Source organism: Balaenoptera musculus, chromosome 6 (assembly GCF_009873245.2).
Source record: "Balaenoptera musculus isolate JJ_BM4_2016_0621 chromosome 6, mBalMus1.pri.v3, whole genome shotgun sequence".
In the NCBI taxonomy this organism is placed as follows: Eukaryota; Metazoa; Chordata; class Mammalia; order Artiodactyla; family Balaenopteridae; genus Balaenoptera; species Balaenoptera musculus.
The window spans coordinates 13,948,621-13,961,278 of record NC_045790.1 but is presented as its reverse complement, the minus strand read 5'-3'; the positions used below and the strand labels follow the sequence as shown (position 1 = coordinate 13,961,278).

The 12,658-nt window shown below is 33.0% G+C and overlaps 1 protein-coding gene across 1 annotated transcript in view; it reads left to right on the top strand.

Moving 5' to 3' along the window:
• ADAM7 (ADAM metallopeptidase domain 7) overlaps nucleotides 1–12,658 on the top strand; it is a 61,374-nt gene that overhangs the window by 4,924 nt on the left and 43,792 nt on the right. Inside the window, 5 exon segments of the mRNA XM_036855600.1 lie at nucleotides 339–415; nucleotides 6,701–6,779; nucleotides 8,139–8,215; nucleotides 9,253–9,445; nucleotides 11,085–11,138. Coding sequence (XP_036711495.1) covers nucleotides 339–415; nucleotides 6,701–6,779; nucleotides 8,139–8,215; nucleotides 9,253–9,445; nucleotides 11,085–11,138 — 480 coding nt within the window.

Below are 12,658 nucleotides of genomic sequence, written 5' to 3'. Positions count from 1 at the left end.
TAAAAATACATAAACAGAAGATCCAGGGTGGGTAGAACTACAAGGACATATAGTAACTTGTGTATCTCTGAATAAGGGGAGAATATGCATTTTTTTCATTTCATTTCATTTTACAACTAGAAGAAAAGCCCATCCAAAGTTTTAATTAAAAATAACTTGAAAAGAAAACCCTCCATATAAATTCAGCTTTATCAGTATTTATTATTTTGCCTGAAATGACTACTGGGTAGACTGTGAAAGATCTGTAATTTCCCCCTCCACCCACCCCTCTACCCACCACCAACACACACTAATAAATGAGCACACATTTAAATCACATGATGGATACTGTTTTTCAGGAAGCTTATGAAGAAGAATTGTTGTATGAACTAAGCCTAAATAGAAAAATCTTGATAATTCACCTTTTAAAATCAAGGTAAGTCCTATTAAGATTCAATACCTTATAGATGTTATTAGTCTATAGTATCCTAGTTTTCATAAAATTTCCAGGGAATTCTTCAAGAACTTGTTATCTATACTAATCTGAATTCCTACTCCTCTAAAATAAGCCCATTTCACTTCAGCACCTTAATAACAATTACATACCCTGTTCTCCAGTTCCTAAATTACTCCCTATTTGGGGTACTTGGAGTATGCTCACTCTGAGAGTTCGTACATTACTTCTTTGTAAATCAGTGGAACAAAAGAAATTGGAAAACCGTAGTTTTTAAAGTGACTTCTAAGTTATTGAAAATAGATATCAAACCAGGTTCTGTTGGAGAGGAAGCTAAGGGCTGGGAAGAATTTAATTTATCAAGTTAATTGTCTGTAAGCTAAATAATTCTAACACCTTTAACTTTCTTCTTAGTTCTCTTCACAGCCTTTGCTGTTGTTGTTGAATTTCCACTGTGTTCCTTTGGGCCGTTCCCATACACAATAGCTCTGCCTCTCAGCCCCAGACATTGAAATTATAAAGAATTGTCAAACGTTACATAAAATCTAAGGATAACTCCATTGAAGAATTGAGACTCTGGCCTATTAGCTAAAAACAAACAGAAGTACAAAACAAATAAATAAACAAAAAAACCTCTCCTTCCACTCTGAGTTCCCCACTGGACAAATGTACAGAAATATAAACCTAATAACATAATATATTGATAATTTGTTCAAAATCTGCATATTCTAACATTCTTAGGATGGAAGAAAGCTAACAGTTATTGAGCAATTTCTGTTTGCTTTCCTCAAATTTCTCTTTTAATCCCTACAATATCCATATGAAGCAGATATTGCTTTATTTCCATTTCACAGAGGAAGAATCATAGATTCAATGAAATAATAACTTGTTCCAAGGTCACAATGCAGGTGATGAGGCTGATGCTCTAACTCAGACCTTCCTGCTTTCAAAATTACCCAATGCTGCCTATGCCTCAAGTAGCCAATCGTAATAGACTAGCCATTGTTTAATTCTGTTAATCAGCCTGCAGTGGTATATTATAGAATTGTAGACATGCAAAGCACTTAAATCTGATGTGATATCTCCAGTGGGCAACATTACCCTCATTCCCCCAGCTCTATGAAGTAAATGAGTTTAGTGCATACCACTGAGCCTCCCAAATCTGTGAATATTATTTATTCAGATGTTTCATATAATATGGTAGCAAACAAAAATTTGATCTTATTAATTTTGATTTTCTTTTTCTTTTTCTCCATCACCCACTTTTTTCCCATATTTTCCCTATGAGTTTCATTTGGCTTGGTTTTAATCATAATGAATATTATTGTATAACCTGATGTTGAGTATTAGAGGTGAACCTTCATAGGTCAACCATGTCAAATCTGATTGTTTATTCATCCAGTGGAAACATTGACTGGGTCAACTTTGTTTTCACTATAACAACCCATTAATAGGTGAAAAGTTACATTTGTATGTGTATGTGAGGCAAAAAAAACCCCCATTAATTTAGAATATACTATACAGCCAAGTACTTAACTAAAACTTTTATATATGCTATTTCAAAATAACCACAAAAATGATTGTATTCTACTTATTTGTGGTATCTTTCATTTTTACCAACAGTTTATTAGAAAAGAAATTTATACAGAGAGCAGAGTTGAAAGAATCTTATACTGACCATTCATATACCCATTAATATATACATATACCCATAATCCCATCAAGACACACAAATACAAATATGCTCATTAACATTTCACTATATTTATTTTATATCATATTTCTTTGTCTATCCATTACTCTATCATCCATCCATCCTCCTTCTTATTTTTATGCATACCAAATTATATCGCAGACATTAGTATACTTCCTCCTAAGTACTTCAGCAAGCATATCATTAGAGTTTAATATGTGTTGACAGTTTTTCTTTTGATGTAAAATTTTCATGCAATGAAATGCACAACCTTAAGTGTACATGCATTGAATTTTGACGAATGCACATACCTGTGTTACCCAAATTTCTATACAAATGAATTATAAAAGAACTGTCACTCAGAAAATTTCCTCCTGCTCCTTCCTAGTCAACTTCTCTCAAAACCTGTTCACAGAGGTTTTACTCATCATAGATTATTCTGTCCATTCTGGAAGTTTTTATAAGTAGATTTACACTGCATGTACCCTTTGTGTAAGGCTTCTTATTTTAGCATTCCATAAACAGAGATTCATTCATGTAGTTCATGTATCAGAAGTGTGGTTCTTTTACTTTCTGAGTACTACTCCATGATGTGTGTGTGTATATATGTGTGTGTGTGTGTGTGTGTGTGTGTATACATATATATATATATGTATACACACACACACACACACACACACACACACACATATATACACATTACCATTTTTTTATCCATTCTATTGATGGAGACCTTGGCTGTTTCCAGTGTTTGGCTATCATGAGTAAAGCTTGAATGAGCATTCTTGTATAGTCCTTTTATAAATATATGCTTTCATTTCTCCTTGGTGAACGCCAAGGAGTGAAGTTTCTGGATCATAGGGGATGTATATGTTTAGTTTTATAAAAAATTTTCAGATCATTTTCCAAAATACTGCGAACAATGTATGAGAATTCTAGTTGCTCAAATCCTCTTCGTCATTTTGTGTTCTCACCCCCTTTTTAATTTTAGTTATACTGGTGGGTTTGTGGTGAGATTTCATTTTGGATAAGTTTTCAGTTCCCTGTTGAAAACTTTTTTATGTGATTATTGACCATTTGTATATCTTTTGTAAAGTGTCTGTTTAAATATTTACCCATTTTTAATTGGGTTAATTGTCCTTTACTGAGTTGAAGATCTTCATATAATTTGGAGATTAGCCCTTCGTCAGATATATTTCTTGTCAACTGTTTTCTCCATCCTGTTACTTTTTATATTCATTTTCTTAATATTCTTTTAAAAAGTAAAATTTACAATTTTGAAGAAATTTCAATTTACTAAATTTTCTAATGTTTTCATGGTTTTAGCTTTTAGTTTTGGTCTATTATCATCTTGAATTTGTGTTTGTGTTTTGTGTGTGTGTGTGTGTGTGTGTGTGTGTGTGTGTGTAATTTGAAGGTGGGTCAAGGTTCTTGGTTTTGCATATACATTGCCAGGCTCTTTTGTTGAATTGCCTTTCTTTGGATTGGATAGCTTTTGCACCTTTGACCAAAAGCAAATGACTATTTCTGAGCTCTCTATTTTATCCTGTTCACCTGCTTTTCAATCTCCAAGTTATGACCACATTGTCTTGATTACTGCAGCTTTAAAGTAAGTCTAAAAGCCAGTGTGGGTAACTTCTCCAATTTTGCTCTTCTTTTGCAGAATTAAAAAAAAATTCTAGATCCTTAGCATTTCTCTATAAAATTTAGAACTCACTTGTTAATTTTTATTTTTTAAAGAGCCTGCTAGAATTTTGGTTGTGATTTTACTGAATTTATACATGAATTTGAAAGAATTGATATCAATAATATTGAGTCTTCGTGTTGCATTTCTATATTAATTTAGATCTTCTTTAATTTCTATCAACAATTTTTTGTATTTTATAGTGTACAGCTCTCATATGTCTTTGGTTAGATGTATTTCTACATATTTAATGCTTGCAATGTTCTTGTAAGCAGAATTGTTTTTATTATTTCATTTTTCTATTGAGAGGTCTTAATCTATGGATTTATCTATTGTTTCATAGATTACTTAGAGATTTTCATCAGCAAGTATTGGCAGTTGTATATCTTTCTTTCTAGTCATTATTCCTTTTATTTCTATGCTTTATTGTAATGGCTAGGAACTCCAGTACAATTTGAGTAGAAATAGAAGAGTTGGCAATCTTACAGTATCCCTGATCTTAAGGGAAAAGTGATAAATATTGAATGATTAATATTATATTGCCAGTAGACTTGTCATTTGTGTACTTTATGAGATTAAGATAGCTCCCTGAGAAGTTTACTGAAAGCATATCTGCATCCATTGAAATGTCCATATGGTAATTTACACTGATTGATATTTGAATGTTAAATCATACTTGCATCACTGTGATAAAACCCTCTTTGCTGTATACAGTTCACGAAGATTTTCTTAAGGATTTTGACACCATGTTAACGATAGATATTATTCTGCATTTTTAGCTTTTTGTGTGTGATGTCTTTGTCACATATTTAATATTAAGAGGTGAATTGGGAAGTGTTCAAAAGTGAAGTGGGAAGTGTTCTCTCTTCCTATATTTTCTGAAGAATGTTATTTTTAGATTGTTGAATAGAATTCACGAATGAAACTACCTGTGCCTTGAGGGGTTTTTTGTGTGTATATGTGGGGAGGAGGTTTTATGATTACAAATTCAATTTTATTGAGAGGGTTATTCAGATTTTCTATTCCATTTTATGTCAGTTTTAAATTGTAATTTACAAGGAAAATGTATATTTCATGTAAGTTGTCAAATTTTTGGTATAAAGTGTTTCATATTATTCTTTGATTATTCTTTTAATATCTGTGGTACCTTTAATGATAACCGTTTTATAATTTCTAATATTGGTAATCTGAGTTCTCCCTCTTTTTTTTTTCTTGACAAATCTAAAGAGGTTTATCAATTTGTTGATCTTTTCAAATAACCAACATTTGAATTTGTTTATTATTGCAATTGTCTGTTTATTTCACTGAATCCATCTATTATCTTTATTATTTAATTTGTTCTACTTATTTAGTGTTTACTTTTTTATGAAAACATTTCATCTTTTTGTCATAGTATTTAAAATATTTAAAACCATGACATTTCCTTCAAGCATTAACTTAGATGCATTTCAAACACCTTGATGTCTTTTATTTTATTATAATTCCTTTCAAAATATTGTCTAATTTCTTTTAAGATTTCTTCTTTGATTCATGGATTATTTAAGAGTGGGCTATTTAATTTCCAACATTTGGTACTTTTTGCATACCCTTTCTCAAGCTTTGTATGATACCATTTTTTAAGAAATGTATTGCAATTTGTTTTATGGACAAATCTATGTTCTAATTTGTTAAACATACCTTGAAAAGAATATGTATTTTGCAGTTACTGGGTGAAGTGCTCTATAAACAACAATTAGGACAAAGTGGTTGACAGGATTATTTAGATCTTCTATTTTTACTTATATTACTTGTTTATTTGTTCTGTCAACTGCTGAGGGAGGAATGTCAAAACATTCAATTATGATTTAGAATTGTTTATCTTTTCAATTTTTAAAATATTTTCTTCATGTTTTGGAAGCTTAGCTATTAGGTTATGCACATGTACTATTATTTTTTCTTTATGGTGAATTTACTCTTTTATCATTATGTCATTATGGAATGCCCATCTTTTTGGGAACTGTATTCTACCTGATATTACTACAGCTTAGCTCTGCATTCACATATTTACTGTTTCCATAAAATACTATTTTTCATGCCAACCTACCTGTGTCTTAACATTTAAAAGGTGTCTCTTGTAAGATGGCAAGTAGTTGGGTTCTGCCTTTTTAGTGATTCTGACAATCTGATTTCTAATTGGAAAGTTTAATCCATTAACATTTAATGTTATGAATGATATGGTTGTATTTAATATTTAATTTATGTTTGCCTCTGATTTTGTTCCTCTGGTTTTCTCTTCCTGCCCTTCTTTGGATCTTTGAACTATTTGATTTCTTTTTTACTCTTATCTACTGGCTTTTTGTTTATTGATTGTTTTTATAGCAATATCTCTCTGTTTTAGTTTAAAGCTTTTGTTTTAGAGGTTACAATATTTACAGTTAATATTGTATAATTTTATGTAAAATGTAAAAACTTTGCAATCATATTAAATCCATATCTATGTACATATGATACATATATCTTAATACATATCAACCCAACAGCTGTATATTTAGATAAAATATATATAGTATATATATTTATATATATGATACATACACATCACAATTTTTTTGCATTAATTTTGGCGCTTAAAGCAAGAAGATTTTTACTTAGATAATATTTTCTCTAGGTTCTTCTCAAAATGATGCCTTGCTAGAACTGCCAGAATCTTTTATCATCTTTACCAAACCATGAAATCTAGGTAGAAAGGCTTTTCATGTGACTGGGATTGATTTTGCTTATTTGCTTTTAGCATAAGAGGATCTTGCTGAGAAGTGAAAGCAGCCTAGAGCCTTCACTCTCACATAATATGTTTTACCTCCTAACTTTTTAGAATAAGTGAATCTCACTACCTCTCTGCCCTCTTTTCCAGGAAGTTCCTAGCCTCAGATTACAGTGAGACATACTACTCCACAAAAGGAGAGCAGATCACCAAGCATCCTCAGATCATGGTATCTTATGGGACCTTCCTATGTCTCTTCTCTGAAACTATTGTTTCCTCGTATGATTTTTAAACCCCATCCTAGCTTTACAAGCAGCTTCAGAAAGTGTTACATCAGAAATTACTCCTGCATTGACTACCATCACTGAATGATTCTAGAACAGAAACTATGACACTCTGACCTCTAAAGGAGATTGATCACTGCCTAACAAGCAAATCAATGACTGCTAATGTATTTTCCTTTACCACACTAACTTCTATGTACCCAAAATGGGGTAAAGTCTGGAGGAAGGGTAAAGCAGGACACCAGAGAAGTATAAGGTACCATGATGGAATAGTAATTAAGCTAAAGGATAAAACTTAAAGACATGAAACAAGTTTAAAACCTCCATCTAACTGACCCTTACGGGAGTCAAATCCTCTTACCCTGTCCTTCTGATGCACCAACATTGAGTCCTCTCCTTCATTCTCCAAATGAATCTTTGTTCATTAATCATGAATATTATTCCAGTGGATATGAGTTCTATTTTTATATTTATTCCCCTTTACAGAACATGCCCACTGCAGCCTTCTAGCCAAGGATGAGTTTATTCTCTTCTATTAAATGTATACTTTTAAACCACATTGCCTCTGTTTAAGGAGCTGTCAACTATGAAATCTCAGTCATCATGCAATCTTTGTAAAGTAGAACAGTAAGAAAACTGGGTAACATTCTTTTATACAGTGAGTGGTTGTTCGTCTGTGAGAGTCTGAGGTCCAGGACCATGGAAAGTGTCACATATAGGCAGGAGTTGAACATAAGGAACTGATGGAAAGAGAAATTATTTGGTGGAATCACCAAGGATGGAACACCCAGTAGGGAGTAATAAAGATACCAACTTGATCGAAGCAGAGAGGCAGGAGACAAAGGCACGAGGGGACCTGGTTGGAGAGTGAGACCTAATTTCTGCGATCATCAAAAATTTTGACTTTATTTCATAGGCAACTGGGGAAAATTTATAATAATAGCACAAGAGGGGTAGTTTGATAGGATTTTAAGATGGATTAAAAGAGTAATATTTCAAAGGAAAAGGGTCACATTTCTGAGGTTAGCATCAACTAATAGACTCTTAAATTTGTGAGAGAATAATTCATACACTGCTTCACACAAAGTAATCATGCAATTAAAAGAAAAGGCTTCTAAAGTAGCTTCGAAATTTTCCAATGAAAGAATGCAATGAATGAATGCATGAATGAATGCATAAATGAACATAAGTGTAGTTTGTGAAAATGAAGTAATGATGTATTTTGAACATAAAATATGTAGATATTAATATTTATATAATATCAATACATGTACTTATATCAATAGCCTCTTCATCTATTTTAGGATCATTGTTTTTACCAAGGATCCATCATACATGAATTTGATTCTGCTGCCAGTATCAGCACATGTAATGGTCTGAGGTATGCACCGTATCTTTCTACCTTTATGAGTTTTCCTATGAATTTTCAAAGACATTCACTTCTCTTTTCTTTTTAAGACCTTTAAATAGAAAAATTAATGGAAAAAAGCTACTGTATATTTTCAGCATGAGGATCCACTCCAGCCCATTGTTTACGTTCATTTTTGACAAAAAGATGTAAAACACAGCCCTAAGCAAGACAAGTTTTTCAGTATATGATCAAGGGATTCAGAGTTGGAAGGTGACTGGAACTCATCCAGCCTGTCCTCTCATGCTACAGATCAGGATACTGACATCAGAGACTTGCTCCTGAACATTCATTTTGCTGGTGGTTGAACTCCATCCAAAAACCAGGCCTACTAATTTCTAGGCCTGTGAATCCCCATTGCATCACACTACAATGTTTCACAGCTTTTTACTAAATTAGGCAGTGTTTCCAGACTCTGGAAAGTAAAAAATGTCAGAAGTAAAGCCTATATAAGTTGTCTCTAGATCTCGGGCTCAAGGACAGAGGAAGAAGATGTGGGGAGGCAAAGAGTAGAAGAGCAAGAAACCTGTGTCTTCATTTTTGAGGATTTTACTTGAGTAGGTCCCAGTATTTTCAAGAATGAGAAACCCTTTAATGACACAATTACCCATAATAGTGTCTGTACCTTCATATATTTACTCTGTAATTAATGAATGATGGACATGAAAATTCACAAAATTTTTGCAAGAACTCAGACTTGCCAGAGGTCCTCAACCCCGGGTGGGAATTGTTACTCTACCTATGCTTCAAAGGAGAGATTGGGCTGTTAAACTTCTGAAAATCCAGATGAGTTGACTCTTAGAAAAGTTACTGAGTCAAAGGTTACATGCCATCTCACCTCTTTGTCTCTCAGAATACCTGGCTACATGCTTACATGAGGCCTTGACTCTGCAGTTTCCCTTTCTTAAAAAGGCAAACTCCATAAAGTGGAACAGATAAATATTGTGTAAGTAATGTAGTAGTAAAATGGAAACGATCTTAAATAGACACTGTATTCCCAATTTCCACAGGGGGTTCTTCAGGGTGAGTGACCAAAGGTACCACATTGAACCAGTGAAATATTCGGATGAAGGAGAACATTTGGTGTTCAAATATAAACCCCAGATGCAGCAACCTGCCAATTATTCTTGTACAGAGCTCAATTTTACCAGGACAGCTGTTCCAAATGACAATACTAAATCCATGGAAGACTCCAAAATGGAAGTGAGTGCCTTATTTTTAAATTACCTTTATCCCAAGTCAAATGCCTCCTACTTTCTTACTGATCTCAAGAGAGAGATTATGAGCCCAATTAATGAAGTGTATAGGCTGCCTGAATCTGACTCTTCATTGTTTGAAATCTGAAATGTCAAACTTTTGTTTTTGTTATCTATACAGAAAGTGTTCATTCCCTACATCGAATCTCAGTTTGTCTCATCAATTTCTAAGAAGGGGGATATCTACAACCCTACATATAGATTTATAGTATTAGGGCTATAAGTGGTTGGAAAGAATGAAATTTACATCTTGAAATCTCTCTTAGATATTGTCTTTTCTTTCCCTGTCTTTCCTGCCACTTTTTTTGGAGGAGTTGTTGATGATAAGCCAGGTTATCCCCCTTTCATCAGGCCAAATATTCTAACTGTTAAGGTGGAATTTCTAGTAGAATGAAGGCACAATGATAGTCCTCCATATTTTAGGCTTTTCTATACTTGTTCATATCAACTTAAATCCCCTCTACATGTTAGCCTTTAAGATCTGTGAGTGTTTATCTTCTTCACATATCCATGGTGTAGACTGTGTCTGAAACTTACTAGATGCCTAATAGATGGGTTTTTTTGATTGAATAAATCAATAAATAAATGATTACTTAGTTCAGAAAAGAATGACAGTCAAATATTTGAACAATATGCCTCTGGTTTATATTCAAGAGCATATGCATGTACCTCAATGCATGACACTGAAAGCTGAAAACTTAGAATTTCTTGGTATTGTGTTTTATAAAATAAAAGATCTATAATTAACAACTTTTATATGTTTCCTTGGAATTGACACTCCCACAAAGGGAGATTGGGAGATAGAAGAGGAGTAGAAGGAATACAGTCACTCCTGTTGGCCAGTTATACGTCTTGCTCTCAACTGTAGATGGTCCTTTTTACATGAGCTTACTTAGTAAGCATTTACTTTGTAAATTAAAAAAAAAACCTAAGGGCTTCCCTGGTGGCGCAGTGGTTGAGGGTCTGCCTGCCAGTGCAGGGGACACGGGTTCGAGCCCTGGTCTGGGAAGATCCCACATGCCGCGGAGCAAATGGGCCCGTGAGCCACAATTACTGAGCCTGTACGTCTGGAGCCTGTGCTCCGCAACAAGAGAGGCCGCTACAGTGAGAGGCCCGTGCACCGTGATGAAGAGTGGCCCCCACTTGCCACAACTAGAGAAAGCCCTCGCACAGAAACGAAGACCCAACACAGCCATAAATGAATGAATAAATAAATAAATGAATAAATAAAAAAAATTTAAAAAAAAAAAAAAAAAAAAAAAAAAAAAAAAAAAAAACCTAAATGTTAAAAACTGGATTCATGATCCTTTATTTATAATCCTTATTTTACCTGAAAGACTAAACAAAAAAAAAAAAGGATAATAAAATATGGAATGTTGTTTCAGGTTTACTAGAATCTGATGCATAGAAGCACACATTTTAATAATATAGTGGGTTTTATTTACCTACATTTCTAGAATTATTAGATATACTCCTGCATGTCAACTTCCAATAATACTAACATTTCTTACCTTGAAAATTTTAGCTTAAAATGTTAAGATAAGAGACATTAACCATACTTCATTCAATTTTCCATAAATTTCCAGAGTATGGAAAAAGAAAAGTATATTGAACTGTTCATTGTTGCTGATGATAACATGGTAAGTTTTCAGATAAACATTTGCTCCCCATTCATTCTTATAAAACTATAGTTGTGATTTTTAACAAAGAGAAAGTAGTATTTTAATCAGAATTCCATTCCAGGTTCAATGTTCTGTTTTTAGCTTCCCCAAACAGACATATATAAGAGATGATAATGTCCTTTGGCAGTATAGCAGACTAAGCCAAAATAGAACCTCCCTCCGCATTATGAACATATGGAAATGATGAACAACTTCAAAAAATTGAAAATATGTCCACAATCTATAGTTGAGCTAAAAAAACACAGAAAATCTCCAAGTCCTAAAAATGAGGCAGAGAATCTCCATCAAAACAGTAACTAAAATTCAAAGGCATGGTGACACAACACACAGTATACAGAATATATTGCATAAGGCCCAGAGCCACAAAGGGCTGTCCCACCTCTGAAAGGGAACTGGAAAAGCTCTCTAGTGAAACTGCAAAGAGAAAGGAAATGTTTTGTTTGTCTGCCTGTAGCAATGGGCAGGGAAAATATTATGCATGGGAAAACAAAACCCTACGCCTGTGTCCTGCACTGATGTGGGGCATGACATACTTTTCTATAGATACAGAAATGCCACGCCAAGCTTTCAACAAAAAAACTGATTATAAATTCGATAAACTGCTAGACTTCAAGTCAAAAATGCCCTATAATCATAATCCAAGGTAAAACTAATCACATGAGGAAGAGTCAACCAACATAACGAAAAGAAGAATGAGCTCTCCAAGAACTGCAAATCATCCAATGATATTTCAGATTATACACCTTACAGCAGAGTATAAAAAGATATACAACAACAACAACAACAAAAACATGGTTACAGGGTAAGAAGGGTGTCTTTTTACTTCTCTATTAGAAAATTTTAGGCTAAGCAGGGAAAAAATTCAACAAAAATAGAAAAGATTTGAACCACATAAATATAGGTTTGATCTAATCAATTGATGGATGTATACTGCAACCAGAAAAAAAGACAATATGTATTCATTTCAAGTTCAAACAAAACATTTTCAAGAATTAAACTGACATTTTGCCACAAAGGAAGTAAAACAGATAGGAAAGATATATATGGAGAAGATCACTGCTTTTTTTTAACCACAACCAAATTGGAAGGTATAACAAAAAAATTGTTAAACTAGACTACAAAAAGAAAATTGATTTGGAAACTAAAAGAAAAATACATTGCCAAATATTAATTGACTAAAAAAGTCAAATCTGAAAGTATTAAATATTTATAATAGCAAAAAGAAAACATTAGTTGAGATAAATTTTTCTAGATGCAGGTGGCATAACAGTAATTAGAAGGACATTTGTAGACAAATATTTATATTAAAAAAGAAAGAAATTTAATGAATTAAGAGTCTAACTGGAAAAGTTAGAACATAAACACAGAATAAAACCAAAAAAGAGAAGGAAAAATGATTTTAATAATGAGTAAAATTGACAAAAAGCACAAGACAAAAAGAAACAAAGTCAAATGCTAGTCCCTTGGAAAGATAAATG